This window comes from Onychostoma macrolepis, chromosome 02 (genome assembly GCF_012432095.1).
Source record: "Onychostoma macrolepis isolate SWU-2019 chromosome 02, ASM1243209v1, whole genome shotgun sequence".
NCBI classification, from domain to species: Eukaryota; Metazoa; Chordata; class Actinopteri; order Cypriniformes; family Cyprinidae; genus Onychostoma; species Onychostoma macrolepis.
Genome location: NC_081156.1, coordinates 7,926,637 through 7,944,762, shown reverse-complemented (window position 1 = coordinate 7,944,762; position 18,126 = coordinate 7,926,637). Strand labels below are relative to the sequence as shown.

Genomic DNA, 18,126 nt, shown 5'->3' with positions numbered 1-18,126 from the left:
CCACAAAACCAGTCAAAATTATGAATAAATAAGCTTTCCATTGATGTATGGTTTGTTATGATAGGACAATATTTGGCTGAGATACAGCTATTTGAAAATCTGGAATCTGAGGGTACAAAAGAAAAAAAAAAATATTGAGAAAATCACCTTTAAAGTTGTCCAAATGAAGTCCTTAGCAATGCATATTACTAATCAAAAATTAAATTGTGATATATTTATGGTAATACATTTACAAAACTTTATGGAACATGATCTTTACTTAATATCCTAATGATTTTTGGCATAAAAAAAACAAAAAAAACGATAATTTTGACACTTACAATGTATTTTTGGCTATTGCTACAAATACACCTGTGCTACTTATGACTGGTTTTGTGCTCCAGGGTCACATTTATATGTGAATAAAAACTATTATAGCTCTTCAGAAAACTTGAATTAATCAGTTTGATTGAAATGGGTTACTCTGTCATTATGAACTTTTTGTTTTGGGGAAAACTGGCTTTTAATGGAAGAACAGAAATCACTCAAGTTTTATTAAAACATATCTTGCTTTGTGTTTTTAAGATGAACAATGAATGGATTTGGAAAGACAACAGTAATTGATGACAGTTTTCATTTTTGAGTGAATTAACCCTTTCACTATTTTTAAAGTTGTATAAAAGCAATCACATTTGCAATCGAAATTAATATTTGTAACAGCAGCACTCTTGCTTGTGTGATTTTGCTTGATTTGCATGGCTAAATGAATTGCAATATATAAAAAAAACTGTCAATGTTACTTCGTTTCACAATTATATCCCAAAACATTAATTTAGCCTGAAATGTCACAACGCTGTTTGCTAACAATAACCTGTTTTTAAAGGCATTCATTGTAATTAAAAAGAAAAGCCTACATGTTATGTAACGGGTTCTTCAGAGTATAAAGACCATTTATATACACATTCAAAAGAACAACCAGTCTTAAAAATAAAATTTATTAGCATCTCTCTAATGTGTGTATAAATAAAAACATTTATAAGAAATAATGCATATACGCATTATGAGCTGAACAATAACTGGATTATAGGTGATACAAAGGAGAAGAGGCTTACTAACCTCTGTTTTTTTCTCTCTTTCACATATTCAGTTTCTTAGTATATGTCTGTGAGAATGTACCTCAAAACTCAAACTTGTCAAACAATATGCATATCTAGAAGTTTCAACACTACATTCGGTCATAAGAATAAAAGAACGACAAAAGTTCAACAGCAACAATGGAGACAACATATAGTTTTGGCAGTTTTACAATTTTCAGTTAAGAGAGAACTTTGCAAAACAGCTTCAACATTGACAAATTAAAAACGGTGACAAAAACGGTGAACTGATATGTAACTGATAAGTGCCTCACTGTGATAATCTAATTCATCCTATAGCAGTTGCACCAATGCATTTGCTGTTTTTCTTAAATATCCGATGATAAACAGCACTGTTAAAATGATCTTTAAAGGTTTTATCTTCTATTTCAGAATAAAACCTTTGTATAATGAATAAAAATGCACAAAAGTGGTAAAATAAGATATGTTTTATATTGCTAACAACATCTGTCAGTATATGCATGAGACTGGACCTTCACTGTAACATCGTGATATAAAGATCACTGTAACATCTGTAATGCAATCATTCTGTGGGCTCTGTAATATCGAGTTTCTAAGGCAAATCTGAAGAGTTAAGACCTCCTTCTCTGCCGTTCACAACACGATGGTTTTGGTCATGCTTTCAACACACAACGTGGTTTAAATAAAATAAAAAATGCTCTGAATTCGACAGATTTGCACACGGAACAAAAAAAAAAAAAAAAACCTGAAAAGGTTGTCAGTTGTTTTGGTCTAAAGGTGAAAATAAAAACGACATGGATGTGTAACACCAAAAAATGCCAATAGGTACAGGCAACGGCTACCTTTCAAATAACAACACTGTATGATGCCGCCATGAACAAAAAAAAAAAAAAAAAAAAGGACTAACAATGCTGAATTGGCCTTTGTGTTTGTGTTTCCCCCCCAAGTCCATATTTGTAATGCCATACTTAAACATCTGTCAAAAAAATAAGCTTTCAAATGGGGAACACAATGTCGAACAGGTCATTTGACAAAGCGAAAACGGAGCAGGAAGAGAGTGAACTGAAGGAGCAGTGCATGATGGTTAAGAGCATGAGAACCCCGGTGACCTCTAAAGCCCAATGGAATGAAGGAAGTACACAAGAACTCTGACGGTGATGTGCTCTCTGCTCATCCCATGTCTTTAGAGTGCAAAGATACCCTTATTTGATGTGTTGTGTGATGCACACACACACACACACATATACATATATAGATAAGTAAATATATGTATATATGCATATATGTCTAGCTTTGATGTGTCCGTAACTAAAACTCTGAGAACTCCTTTGCGCATTTTTCTGTAACAGATACACGAATGTCTTCCTCTTCATAGTCATCAAAGTTGCTTGTGTCTCCAGGACCTCGGCACTTTGGTATGAACGGCGCCTCCACCTGGTGGGTGACAGGAGAAACTGATGTAATCAAAATCTACCATAATGCCTTGCACTTCTCTATTAACTGTTCATTTGTAACTCAACTAATATCAGTTTATATAAAACAACCTGCATACACAAACTTAAAACCTCTCTTCCTGCAACTAAGGCTGGGCGATTTTTCAGATTTGATTTAATAATTTGAATGCAATATATATAGCCACAGTTTTATTATTTGCTGATGGTTTGTTTAAATTAAGGAATCACAATTTTGAGTAATAGCAAACATATAGTAGTTTAGATACAAAAGTTTTCCGACCACGACGGCGCTCATTAACCGCTCACGTGCGAGTGTGCGCTATGAAGCGATATTGAACACACTGCTAGGTGTTATGCACACAGAATGCACTTTTGCGTTGACAAAGACCATTGCAATTAGCGCTGCATGATAAATCGCATGCAGCACAGCCGGTTCTGTGATTAGTAGTAAATCTCCATCACATGCTTTCAGATGGAGCGGCATTTACTACACAGAGCTGTAGTTCACTGACAAGCTACGCAATATCGCTTTCATAAATCGCATGCAATTTATCATGCAGCCCTAATTGCAATGGGGACAAAAAGCAAGGAGACAGGAGTTGTCTTTTAACTTGAGCGGCATCTCATCCTCCAGATGCAAACACGTCCTTCAAACTAGTTTACATTAAAAAAAAAACTAAACAATGAAAAGAGCAGTGTAGGAATGCAGGAACCTATAAAGAACTACTACTGTTTGATATTTCATGTTTGCATAATCTTTGTTCTTACAAAACTTTCACTGTTCAAATATCCTGCGGCTTGTGTTATACTTTCGCCTTGACCTTTAAAACTGAATGTCTACATTTTCAGCTAGGAAATATTCAGCATTTTCCTTATTTTAAATTATTTCTGAACATACAGGACGCGTTTAAGACAAGTTTATACAATATTTGCCTTCAAATTTCTGAAAAGACACTTCAGTGAATTTGTTTCACATGTACACCGTGTGGAGCACGTCATGTGGTGCACTTGGAACTCTCTTTTACAAGCTTTTAATAAAGACAACGTGATTTTCATCAATGTTGTAGTTGCTTTCTTAAACCGTAAATTTTTTTTTTTTTTTGCCATATTGCCCATCCCACGGTTCATAAAGGTAGTGTATAATAAAACTACAGGACTTTCAAGTACTTCAAGCATAATTTTTGGGATTTCAAGAACTACAATTGGGCATGACTTTAACATTTTTACTTGTCCTGACAAAATTCTAATAAATGAAGGAAAGAAAAAAAGAAAAAAATGAAAATAAGATTAAGAAAAGTTACAGTTTTGTTTCAACCTGTGTGGCATTGTATTATAATAAGTTACTAAAATTGTCTAAAATTTTAGTAACTTATTATAATACAATTCAGGTATATTAGGCTACTGTCACTTTAAGATGTGACAGACAGATAAGTGGGAAGAAAAAAAACAAACACTTGCAACACTCAATATAGTGGATGTTATAAAGGAAATCCTGCATTTCAGGTATTAGGCTCAGACTGCGTAACTGAAGACTGCGCATCATACCTTTCGCTCATAGATGGCTATCCAATCCGTTGTGGCAAACCATTTGTGGTTTTTGATATCATTGACACCATTCCTCAGGTTGCCGTAGCGCTTGGTCAGGTCCACCTGCAGCAGATTCCTCAACAGATCTTTCAGATCGGAACTGAAGTGCGAGGGGAATCGTACCTACAAAACATGTTCAAGATGCCATTTTAATTGTGCATTCACTGCTTATCCAAATAAATCGAATTGCTTGACTGTATACATATTAGGGCTGTGTATCACCAACAAAGTCACGATACGCATCACGATACAGGACTGCACTGAATTTCACCTCAGCAGAATTTAGTAAAACAGCTGTATACTATAGGGCCATTTCTAACTATAGGCAGAGCAGGCAGTTGACGTCTGCATTACAAAGGGCCTTCATAACTACCACAGTACATTATAGATAATGGCATATGTTTCATGTTTACATTGGGCACTCCCCACCAAGTACAAAATTCTTATTGCTTGCATCTTGTTTTTATGCCCATAAATAATAATGTACTCAATAAATTTATACTGTAATGTACTACATTGCTGGTAGGTTATCATTGCACAAATGATACAAATGATGCACTCTCTCTACGTTCAAAAAATAAAAATTAGAAGAGTTCTAAACGAATGCGCTGTCTTCACTGTATCTAACGCACACATGCTCAGTCACTCACATAGATCATGCTGCGGCCGCACACAGACATTCAGGAACAAACTTTTTAGCGCTGCCTCGCAATTTTATAAACTAAATAGCTTAATCGCTCAAGAGCTACATTATCTTTCTCAACAAGGAGCTAGTAACAACATCGTTTCTAAAGGAATTAAAGCCACAGCTTCACCATTAATAGAGAAACGCGGCAAAACAGTGGTAATTCACACATGCATACACAGCCTCACTCTCTCTCTCATAAATGAACACTTGATCAATTACACTTTTCTGATAATAGAGTACTGAAGTGGAGACCGCTAAACTACAAGCTAACCAGTGTTTTCAGAAAGCAAGCGCATTTATCCACAGTGAAGAGAGCGCGTGCACGTGGTTGCCAGGTTGACAAAGATAAGCATCACATTTAGCAGATATTTCCGTATTGCGCAAGTGGGAGGCTCTGTTTCGGGAGGCAACCCAGTTGTGTTCCTCTGCGGCCAGATAAAACCAGTGTTGGGGAAAGTTACTTTTAAAAGTAATGCATTACAATATTGCATTACTCCCTAAAAGTAACTAATTACATTAATTAGTTACTTTTTATGGAAAGTAATGTGTTTAATATAAGAAGTTCTATTTATAGCAAATGTAAAAGCCCTTTCACACCAAAAAGTGTAATGAATAAACCTCAGGCTGAAGGAAAAGTAAATTAACGTCTGTACAGTAGAACGCAGGAGAAGAAGGTTCAACACTCTTCAACACTAAAAGAACAATGAAACACAATTGTTAGTTTATCTAAAGTCATTTTTGCTTATTAGTATGGTTGAACTGAATCATCAAAAATCAGCAGCAAAGACATTGGTTAATAAAATGGGATTAGATACAGTTGTGTTATTTAACATTTAATTATTGCAGGTTTGTGTCATATTCTGAGTTTGCATTTCACTGTTTTAACTCATTTTGATGAATACTAAATCTGCTTTTTGCAAGTAGGATGAATTAATGCACAATCACATTTAGTCTACAACTACAGTAACATGCTCACACAACGCCTCTGATTTCTCCCAATCTGGGGACAGGAGAGCTGTCAGCCGATAAATGGGGAAAAAGTAACTCAGATATTTTCTTGTAAATTAAAAAGTAATGCGTTACTTTACTAGTTACTTGAAAAAAGTAATCTGATTACTTAACTCGCGTTACTTGTAATGCATTACCCCCAGCACTGGATAAAACCTTGTTGTAGCCTACATATTATGCTCCATTCATTCATTTTTAGAAACCTCGCACTTTTCTACTCCATTTTAAACGGTGTTCTTGTATTCAAATTAAGCGCGGTCACTGCTGCACGTGCCACAATATCGATACAGGGCCATCGTCGTAACAATGTATCGAACACAGCACTAATAGATATGCATGCAACTTGCTAGTACCTTTCCAGACACAATTTTCTCGTAGATCTGAATAGGCTGGTCTGCAAAAAATGGGGGATATCCAGCTGCCATTTCATATATGAGAACACCAAGGGCCCACCAGTCCACAGCCTTGTTGTATCCCTAAATTTGAGAAACAAATAAGAGGTTTGCCCTGCTTGTAAATTTGCATTTAGCTGAACTTAAAACATCCGTGGATTACCTTGCTGAGGATGATCTCTGGCGCCAAGTACTCTGGAGTTCCACATAAAGTCCAGGTTCTGCCTTTTACTCTTTTTGCAAAACCAAAGTCTGTTACCTGTGTGGAAAATGTCAGTTTAGCACATTTAAGTTTCCTGTATCATCTTTTATAACATAAAATATCATTAAAATACAGTAAACTCAGAACTGTATTTATTATTTGGCATTCTTTCAACAGATACGTTTAAAGAGTCAGTAAAAATCAAACAACATTACAATCAAGGCATTTTACAGCAGTTTATGATTTCATGTTTGTGGAGAGGGATGGTCTAAAACTTATGGTCTTATAAGCAGCTACAAAAAATCACTCGTGGTAGTTTCGCTGCTTAAAGGAGGATCTAAAAGTAACTATTCACTTCTTTCTCCACCCTGCACTGTGAAAAATTACTCAATGCATTAAAAAAAAATGTGAAAGTACAACTGTTTGTGCGTTATTAGATTATTCAGATTGTGTTTGTCTATAATTGTAAATTAATTTAGGACCACACTGTATGCATAATTAAGGGGTGCACAAACTTATTCTTGGCACTGCGCATATGTATTTTTTGTTCTCATAATTCTTCTAGTTACCTGTATATATCCATGCTGGTCAATGAGTAGGTTTTCAGGTTTCAGGTCTCTGTAGATGAGGTCTAGTGAGTGGAGGTACTCAAAGGTCAGGACAATCTGTGCAGCATAAAACCGTGCATGTGGTTCACTGTCAATCAAAGAAATCACATCTAAGAGTTAGAGATCTAATAGAGTTAAAATTAAATATTTAAAAGCAGTTTTACCTCTGATACCAAAATTGTCTCATGAATTTCACTGGTATTCATATTGACTACTTATTTATTAAACACTGCCAAATATACTAACTCTTTCTGACATAGGACATACCCCGTAACATATCCCAATCCCAATCAGTTGAATAAAAATATGATTACTTGCATTAAAAACACATTTAGACCCAAATTAAACTTCCAACATCAAATATTTAGTTTGACACGCACACACTTGCTCTGTGCAGTTTGCGCAGTACACTGCTCGCTTATGTGCGGTCAGTGTGAGCCATTTTGCAAAAAGGATATTTTGTTGCGAATTACTAACATGTACGGAAAATAATATAAACACACTATACACACACAATCCTTGCAACTACAGCTTGAATATAAACCTAACAGACCACTCAGATCATTAGGATGGAGTCCAAGGGTTCACACAAAACAAGGGGAGTCCGCTTTTAGCTATTATGCCGCTCGCAGTTGGAACCAGCTTCCAGAAGAGATCAGATGTGCTAAAACATTAGCCACATTTAAATCCAGACTCAAAACTCATCTGTTTAGCTGTGCATTTGTTGAATGAGCACTGTGCTACGTCCCAACTGACTGCACTGTGTATTATCATTCTCTATTCTTAACTGTTTTAAATTATTTTTAAATCAATTTTTATCATTATTATTTTTTAATTCCTTGTTTTTATTGCTGTGACTTTTTTTTTATTATGACTTTCACTTCCTTTTATGTAAAGCACTTTGAATTACCACTGTGTATGAAATGTGCTATATAAATAAACTTGCCTTGCCTTGCAAATACATTTTTGGAAACAATTGGTAATAAGAAAATAATTCCATCAGACACAAGCATCCTTTGCATAAACCTGTGCTGGAGTTTAATGTTAGTTGATCCTGCAGTAAATGAATAATTATCTCAAACATGTCTTCACTCACCTAAACCTTCCGATTCTTCTAAGATGTGAGAACATCTCCCCTCCTGGTACATACTCCATCACCATATACAAATTAGAGTTGTCCTGTGAGAATAAAGTCAGAATTAAAACAGAGACAAACAAAACTAGTGCTTAGCAGATATGGATTTTTAGATGACTATTACTGAAGTCTAAAATAGTGAACCACAATCCTACTTCTGGAATTGCTACTCGACTATTCAATAACACTTTCTCATTTAACTTTTTAAACGTTTTATTTACACATTTATGTTGTTTTGCTGTATCTATATTTATTATTATTATTTTTCAAAAGCTATGCTCACATTACTGCCGTTAACATGCTTTTTAAAAAATAATAAATCGCTTAAAATCATTATGTTGGCTTACTTGGTATTGCATTTACAATTTAGTGGTGGGAGCTAGGGATGGCGATATGAGCAAAAATGTATATCTCGGTATTTTTTGGCTGATTTGCGGTCTACAGTATGTGTCTCGGTATTTTGTATTTGGATTAAACAAATAAAGTTAATGTAAGCATGTAGGCATATATTATGTACAAAAAAGGGTTAAAATCACATTACATTCTAACATTGCAATCTAAAAACAAAAATAATTCTTTTAAAGCAGAAGTTAAATTTGCTAAACTAAAAATGAAAATGATAAAAAAAAGCACAGAATAATTGAGTAAAAAGGCTGTTTTGATTACCCCATTAAGAGTCACTTTACAGTTAGTGCTATCATACAAACACACTTACTTGTAGGTTTAAAATTCTACGTCACATTTGTTGTCCAACTACTAATATTTCAGCAAAATGTATATTTTAGTCACTGTTATCGCGCTCTTATTTCATCGCACTCTCTGTTTGGTGCACATGCGTGCGGCGGCGCTCGTTCTAAATGAAGTGAAGTTTAGCTGAGAATCGCAAGGCAAAAACTCACGCACTTCTGACAGCCAAATGGAAATATTTCCATGGCTTTTTTAACATTTACAGATGGAGAATATACCTGTGAAATGCAAGTTACGCATTAAGGAAAACAGCACAACTCAAACACATTAAACAGCGCGAGTAGCGTCTCTGTCAGCGGCACACACAGCCTTTCTGTCAGAGCCGCTTTAAACTCAAACTATAGGCTACTACATCTTACGAGTTTTTTTAAAGCTATTCAACATATTGTATTATGCACCTTCTCCACAGCAGTTCAGTCTGTGTCCTCCCTAGATATTTTTTCAGATGCGCTCGTATCAAACTACTGTATATCTATACTAACGGTATTGCTTCATATAGTATCGCTTACAAAAAAAATACCGATATATCGTACAAACTCGATATACTGCCCAGCCCTACTGGGAGCAAAATTAAATTCTCTGATGCTAAATGCACTCACATCTCAAAATTGTTTTGAGATGCAAAATGAACGTAAACACAATCAGTTACTTTTTAAGGAACCATAAATGGAGGGGACAAAATATCTGATGTCTAAACAGAATGCAGCCTATTAGACCTGCTGCCTATGCTGTCATTAATAACAATCAAACAGCAATAAGAGAAAAATCATTGCTCGTCTGGAAAAAGCACAATCTTTGTTTGAGTTTTTGTTTTGAAGCTATATTTAGATTATTGAAAATTGCTTATTAGTAAACAACGTTGCTTAACTTAAGACATTTTAGCTTAATTAAAGAAAATTAGAAATAAAATATATGTACACCATGGTTGGAATTAGACACTTATTTTGCACAGCATCTAAAAACAATTCACAAAATAAAATACAAAAAGTTGTTTTCAATAACACTTTTGCTTTCTTGGCCAAATACTGGCTGATTATTTGCCCTGGCTGACGCATCTGTTGATCACTATATGAATTTAATGAAATGGCAATAGGAAGGTGCAGTATGGTACCTTGAAGGCGTATTCCAATCTGACGAGGAACGGGAAGGATACTGCTTGTAATATTCTCTTCTCATTTAACGTATGCTCCACTTGTTTCAACTTCACCACCTATGAGAAAACAAACAAGAATTTTTCAGAGGATATTCATACCATGGTCTGTCTGAATACTTGATTCTGATTATTTGAGAATAATTAGTTTGCTAAAACCTTTTTTACTTCAACTCTGGTTATAGTAAATAGTGTTATATAAATAAAATTGCAATTTCCATAGCTGTAGATTACACCTTACATTTTGAAATGAATAATTAGACTTTGAAAGCACCATTGATGGCTTGGTCTATAATAATTGATATTTTCATGGTGTGAAATCACAAACGCATGGTAATTTTGGTTACCTGCATGATTACAACCAACCTTTTGTTTGTCCAGAACCTTCATGGCATAGAACTGATCTGTAGCCTTGTGTTTAACCAGCATGACTCTCCCGAAAGAGCCCGTGCCCAACGTCTTCAGTCTCTCGAAGTCATCTAAACCAGTTGTGCTCTACAGGATAAAACAAACATTTAAATAAAACCATATCATTAACTAACTTCTGAGAAAGAACACAATATTGAAGAAAATATATGCATTTACTGTATATAGAGTAGATACACACTGCCAAAAGAAAACATTTTCTATATATAGGCTTATGCTTTTAAAGCTGGTTATTGACAGTTTTTACAAATCGATTTGATTATGATTCACACGCTCTTGATTAGATTTGATAGATTCATTTGGATATTAATCGGGTTCTGTACACATCAATTTTTCTTAAGAAAAACAATTTCTCTCTAATGCTGTAAACTATATACAGAAACCCTGTCAGTTGGTACATTACCATAATAACAAAGGGTAAAATATACAATAGAGTCCAGATTTAATTATTTTTAGATAAAATGATCAACACTCCAAAAAAAGCATACAAATTAAAGTTGAACATAACAGTTTTCTTATCAAATGATATAATTATATTTCTATTCCAATTTGTTGTTGAATGAGCTGAAGATATTAAAGAGATATATTGTTTGAATTTTGTGATGAAACTGACAGAATTTAAAAGTTGAGACTTATAAAAAGTGACGAAGCTTATTGCAAGAACTCAATGGGAGAAGACTTGTTCATGAACAACAGAAAACAAAGACTAAAACTGATTTTGGAAATTTAAGAAAAAAAGTTTTTTTAATTGGAACAGATTTGGAGAAATGCAGCATTGTGTTACTTGCTCATCAACGAGTCCAGTCCATCAATGAATGTCTAGTGAAAGAAAAAGCTGCAACAAATACGTAATTAAAGGGGTCATATAATGCACATTTTCCACAAGTTGAGATTATTCTTTAGGGTCTTAATGAAAAGTCTGTAACATAGTTTGGTTAAAATTGTTCATTGGTAGTGTAAAAAACACCTTTTTCACCCTGTCACCCTGTTAGAGCAAGCCGTATTGTGTAATTCTCCTTTAAATGTTAATGAGCTCTGCTGACTCCGCCCCTCTCTTCCGAGCAGCTCTCTGAGGGACCGTTTACTTTAGCCACATTCATCCTGAAACTTGCTAATTAGCACATTATTAGGAAAGGCCATTTGCAAAGATTCATTAAAAAAAACCTTGTACTCACTTCTTCTGGAGGTGAAGCTGGATCACCAATGATTCGCGCGAACATAGACGCATTTAGGTAGATGGAGGGCACATTCCCTTCAGAACTAAACCTAATCCTCTTCAGCCACTCAGATGACGGGAGTAAATGACTACTGCTATGTTCATTATTACATCCAACAACAAAACACCTCAATCCCTTAGGAGTCATTCTTGTCTACATCTGCTCCAAGGTTTGAAGCCAAAACATCTTACTGATGGATTTGTTTCTTACAAACACGCAAATTTTCACTTCTCAAGACATTAACTGCTGGGCTGGAGTGGTGTGGATTACTTATGGATTATTGTGATGTTTTTATCAGCTCATTCTGGACGCTCATTCTGACGGCACCCATTCACTGCTGAGCATCCATTGCTGAGACAGTGATGCAATGACACATTTCTCCAAATCTGATGAAGAAACAAACTCATCTAAATCTTGGATGTACTGATGGCGAGTAAGTTTTTGGGTCAACTATTCCTTTAAATTCACTGTTTTGGCAACACTCAGTATCTGACCGGATCTTCTGACCACATGGGCCAGAAGTCACCAGTTATTGAAAATGAATGCGATCACATTGCTTTAGTTGCTGACTGTGCTTCATCACTCATAATGAGGAAGAACTTAAAAAAAATAAATAAATAAATAAATAAAACAAACAACACACCTGTGGTGGTGATTCCCATTTTCTCAAGAAATCTTCTTTGGCTTTGGCTAGAAACTCTTTCACTGCAAGGAAGAAATACATAAATCTGAATTACAAAATTATAGCTGAAAAATAACTCTACCAACTAATCAAAATCAAAAGATACTTCATATTCGAGTTGACAAGTAAATGAGGGAATATTATTCTAGTTCTAGTACTTTCTAGACATCAAAATCAGGCAAACTCACAAGGGTTGTCATGGACATCAGAGGTGAAAAGAGTTTTTGTGAAGCATGCATGTATTTTATTTATTAACACAGGAGCAGGAAATCCGTAGAATAAGTTAAAACAATCCAACATAAAACAAACAACACAGCAGACTTCAGTTGACCGCAGTGACGGAAAAATCAGGAGGAAGAAAGCTAATGATTAAATATGCTGTGGCTTTTCTTGCAGAATTTACGCAAATGTTTTTTCGTCACTGCGGTAACTTAATGTAATCATGATCATACCAAAAGTCTCTACAGATCACCAAGGATTTTCAGGAACATTCACCCACATGGATGGGATGATGAAGAATCAGAGAGAGAAAAAGAGAGAAAGACAAAGAGAGAGATAAAAGAAAGACTTCTGTCAAACAATCACATCAGTTAGGCGGTGCAAGACATGGACTAGATGTGACAAAAGTACAGGGCTAAAAAAACTAGACAAAGCAAATGCTGACAGAAAGACTCAAAAGTTTATCATTTATGCTGAATAAGACAAAGACGACTACAAGAGACAATCTGAGGATGAGCATCATGGTTAATAACATTCAAGAGCCGTATGCGCAAAAATGGTTTTGGGCACTGCAGAAGTGTGCTTCATTTCTAACAGCTAGTTTGTGTCGCTCTAACTGGTTTGAAGGTTTTTACAACAGCAGATGTCTGCAGGAGGATTCTTCTCAATGTCACATCCTTTTATGGTATGTTCTCGCTTCGCAAGTATGTGATGGCCTGGAATGAAGCGTTTTGTAAAGTACAACCACTCATGAGTACAATGGTTACAGACAAAGACTTGTACAGTTAAGATTAAGATGAATTTACAGAAATGTTCATGTTTTTTTTTTTATGTTGTAGTATAGAAAAATTAACTTTTTTGTTGGACAAGATTAGGATGTGCCAAGATTGTCTGACAAACTATTAACGTTATGAAGGATAAACAGAGGTAACTGGGAAAATATTTAACAGCAAACTGAATTTTAATGACTGCAATGAACGAAGTGCATCATTTATAAAAACTGACAGTTGAGTTCTGCAATATACAAATATCCAACTTGAATCAATTTTTCATAAACTTCAGTGTATTTTGTCTTTAGTGTTTTCTTTTTTCACTTTTTAACTTACTCTAAAAATGAAAAAATGAAAAATCTAGCAGTTTAGAGAGACAAAAACTTGCATTAGACATACATGCTCTGAAAAAAACCTCTTATACATTTCTTGACTTGAGTGTTGCTTCTCCCAAACATTTTCCTTGTTTCAAGGATTTCTTTTACCCTGATGATGATAATAATAATAAATTATTAATTGTGTGTGTGTGCGCGCTCAAGTTATTGAAATGTATCGTTCCGTATCCAGGATGCCCATAGGCAGTTTTCTTATGAGCACTTTATGTTTTATAAAATTTTTAGTTATTTAATCTGTTTTTCTGCTAAATGTATTCATCCACATATCACAGCTTCATTAAAAAAAAAAAAAAAAAGATTATTGCTTTTATATAGCAGTTCAAAAAAGTTAATATTGAGTAAGTTGCAACTCAATATTGCCAGTTACTTTGAAAACAGCTGCAAACAAAGCCACAACACAAACACTGCACATCTCAGAGTAAAACACAGGTAGTGTTTCTTTTTCTAAATGAATAAGTGTTTTTGCACAAAATGGTTGAGTAAACAATTCAATGACTCCCTAATAAACACAGTCGTTTCCTCTGTCCTACTGGTGTAATGATATAACCTGCAGAAAGAGTCAGTGAAAACATCCTTACTATTACTACATAGAATGACAGCTGGTCTGGAAAACACTAACATGAACTCTGCTCAACCAATCAGATTCAAAGACCGAATCGAACCAGTGCAAAAAAATATTAGAACCTGCTCCACCAGTGAACTGACTTTAAAATGACATTAAAATAATCTAAATATTTACAATGCACTGCATTTTTTCCCATGAGATAAAACATACCGGTTATGTTACATTGCATAAGGAGATGCAGGTCCATCACACGGAGCAGTGCATCCGGGGGAAGCATGCGTCACACTTTAACTAACAGTGTTGATTGCAGTTGATAGCATCAAGCCTTTCGAATCTACTAATTACTCTTATCCTCTGTAGATGACAAGCTGATCACGTCAATGACCAAAGATAAGTACTTAAGCATGGAAGCTCTTCGTAGTTTTAAACTGAAAAAAAAAAAACACTCCACTGTGCAGCTTTTTAAAAATGCCATGACCTTTTTATATGTTTCTTGAGGATCAATTATAATATTTGTGTGTCCTTATACTGGTTTGTACAAAGTGAACACAATATATGATTTAAAGGAGGCAATCCTTATGTTTTTGCTCGTGTGTTCACACATGAAAACAAAAACACTCTCAAAACAAAAAAAGTCTCAATCCAGACTAAGCTGGTCTGCTGGCTGTTTTTGGGCACTTATCAGCTGGTCAGGCTTAGAGATCAGCTGGCTAACCTGGATAAAAACCAGCCTGGTCAAGATGAAAGACCATCATAAACCAGCTATGACCAGCAATCCAGCTTAAGCTGGTTTAAGCTTTTTTTCAGCAGTGACAGTGACGGGTGTTTGAATTTAATGATGTATATAGTGAACTACGGTAATAAAAATGTTGAGTACTTTCAGATCCAAGTCATGTAACATCATGTATAACATCATATAACAACAATTAAAATATTACAATTCTATAGTAACAAATACTATGATTCCACTGTTCCATAAAGCACTCAAATTAGTTACATTTTATTTATTTGCGTCATGTAACCAAATTAACTGTATAGTTAATATCCAGGTTAGTGATGCTGTATGTATATGACATTTTTTATTACATCCAAACGCAGATGCCCTGCAGGAATAAAATATGCTTTTTTATGCAAAAGGTGAGTGAATAATTACATAATTAAACACAGAATTGTCCTTGTATGTTACTCACGAACATCAACCTGTTTGAGATGATTGAAACTGCGACTGTTGATTGACAGATGCCTATTACATGCAATATAATCACCTTTCTACAGTGTCGAATAAGTTTTAGACAATTATGCCAATTATATTATAATGGAACACTAACTACTTGCTTATTAGGATGCATACTAGCATTGCCTGTTTATTAGTACTTATAAAGCACATATTATTGCCTTATTTTGCACGACCATATTCTAGATCACTTAATCCATCCCATACCTAAACTAACAAGAATCAATAAAACTACTAATAAGCAGCAAATTAGGAGTTTATTGAGGGACAACTCTTAGGTAATAGTTTTTTGCGCTATTCCATAATGTTAGCAAAACAACATTTAGCCTAACACATTGTCGTTTTATTAAAGAAAAAAGGCAAGAATCCACTCGTTTGAGTTAGTGTTTTTTTTTTTTTTAAAGAGTTCATCCTATGCTCACCAGGCGCTTAATTAACTTAATGGCTTGATGCTGTTTACTAGAGGCAGTAGAGACTGCTGTTAACAGGCCCGACCTGAAAGTCAGTGCTAATTTTATTTATTCATTCTCCAGCCTTGATTCTCCAGTTCAAGACAGCTAGATCAACTCCTCATTTTTATGTGCATTATCTAAAAGCAACTGGAGATGTCGAAAACGTATGTGAACGATAAGAAACGGCGTTAGTGCGAGTGTTTCTCCTGATACCGGCTAGCAGCAGGTCTGGGCCTCTAACCTAGCAAACAGCTTATTAGCCTCTAACCTTTAGGCTCTATCGCATACTTGAAGCAGACAACAAACCCATTTGCTCGGCCCTCCCTGTGTTTTTAAGTTTCAGGTTATATTAGCATTTCCATTCATGTAACTTACATAACGAATGCTAGTACAGCCGTAGGCCTTCGATCAAGCTAGTTTGACTCATTTTGTGGTTTCTAGATGAAAAACAACAACAGCAGAGCGAGACAAAAATACGCTTGCATTTTTGCTGGGCTATGGAGAATACAGAATAAACACGATTTCGTAATATAAAGACGCAAACCTTTAGCATTTGCACTCACTGACCAGCTAACTAACATTAGCCTTGGCTACCTACAAAGTTATATAAATAACGCTACCGACATTATAAGAAGAGCTAGGGCTTTAGAAAGTAAAGCATCTCGTAATATCAGGTGAATGAGACGCTCCTGTTCTTACCGCTCTCCAGTTCATTGCCTTTCTTGGCAGTAGCTGCGTTTCCCATAATGCGCGATTCTCCGCGGCGCCACAGACGACAGCGAGTCCTTGGAGGAGGCTTCCCTGATCTCCACGCCTCGGCCCTGTCTTACGGGTCGACACGACGATCTACGGACCGGGGAATCGGTGGCGGGACAGATCCCTCAGCAGCGTTTCTCCTTCCTTGCCGCGGATGGCGAGCTCTGGTCTGCTCCGCCACGGTGAGCGCGGAGTCTCTTGACTTTCTCACAGCGCTCTTCACTCGCTGAGACTAATCTTCCTCTGCTGCAGGAGAGACATGGCGATCGCGAGCAGAAGGAGGCTTCATACTGCCCTCTGCTGCACGTGAAGGAGGGTCACGTTTACTGAGAACACTCGTTAGATGGCAGGTGCAAGAGTTAAATCAAATATTTATTTAAGAAATGATTTTTTTTTTTTTTTTTAAAGGTGAAAACTGAATATAATAGTTGCAAATTATATTTAGTATATATATATTTATTTATTTTTATTATTTTAATTTTTAAAATATATTTTATATTAATATATATATATATATATATATATATATATATTAATATATAAAAATAATATATATATATATATATATATATATATATATATATATATATATATATATATATATATATATATATATATATATAAATATTAATGCTGTCTGGTGTATTCATTTACAATAGCCACTGGGTTCACATCTGGTCTTAATGAACATTTGGTATAAATAAGTAAGCAAATAAATAAATGAAAAGTATAGCATACTATATCTATCTATCTATCTATCTATCTATCTATCTATCTATCTATCTATCTATCTATCTATCTATCTCTCTATCTCTCTATCTCTATCTCTCTCTCTCTCTCTCTCTCTCTCTCTCTCTCTGTGTGTGTGTGTGTGTAGTTTTATTTATTAATTTTTTTCATATTATATTAATTATATTATATCATTAATTAACTTTTTTACTTATTTTAGTACCAATACAATATATGTGACCCTGGAGCACAAAACCAGTCTTAAGTCGCTGGGGTATATTTGTAGCAATAGCCAAAAATACACTGTATGGGTCAAAATTATCCATTTTTCTTTTATGGCAAAAATCATTAGGATATTAAGTAAAGATCATGTTCCATGAAGATATTTTGTAAATTTCTTACCGTAAATGTATCAAAACTTAATTTTTGATTAGTTATATGCATTGCTAAGAACTTAATTTGGACAACTTTAAAGGCGATTTTCTCAATATTTAGATTTTTTTGCACCCTCAGATTCCAGATATTCAGATAGTTGTATCACGGCCAAATATTGTCCTATCCTAACAAACCATACATCAATGGAAAGCTTATTTATTCAGCTATGTATAAATCTCAA

At 34.9% G+C, this 18,126-nt stretch overlaps 1 protein-coding gene across 1 annotated transcript; it reads right to left on the bottom strand.

Moving 5' to 3' along the window:
* Positions 1-958: 958 nt before the first annotated feature.
* prkacbb (protein kinase, cAMP-dependent, catalytic, beta b) lies at positions 959-17,035 on the bottom strand. Its single transcript, XM_058751673.1, has 10 exons — positions 16,725-17,035; positions 12,352-12,413; positions 10,432-10,560; positions 10,027-10,125; positions 8,130-8,212; positions 6,995-7,121; positions 6,387-6,482; positions 6,185-6,307; positions 4,094-4,258; positions 959-2,528 (listed from the first exon to the last, which is right to left on the bottom strand). The coding sequence occupies exons 1-10, from the start codon at positions 16,768-16,770 to the stop codon at positions 2,403-2,405; spliced, it is 1,056 nt and encodes a 351-aa protein (XP_058607656.1). The 5' UTR covers positions 16,771-17,035; the 3' UTR covers positions 959-2,402.
* Positions 17,036-18,126: the final 1,091 nt, after the last annotated feature.

Bases quoted from the DNA above. Each gene is read 5' to 3' on its own strand.
- prkacbb (XM_058751673.1), bottom strand. From the start codon at position 16,770: ATGGGAAACGCAGCTACTGCCAAGAAAGGCAATGAACTGGAGAGCG. The intron at 7,122-8,129 runs GTGAGTGAAGAC...TTTGATTGACAG, and splicing joins AGAAGAATCGGAAGGTTTAG to TGAACCACATGCACGGTTTT. The intron at 6,308-6,386 runs GTAATCCACGGA...TCTCAAATTTAG, and splicing joins CAGAGATCATCCTCAGCAAG to GGATACAACAAGGCTGTGGA.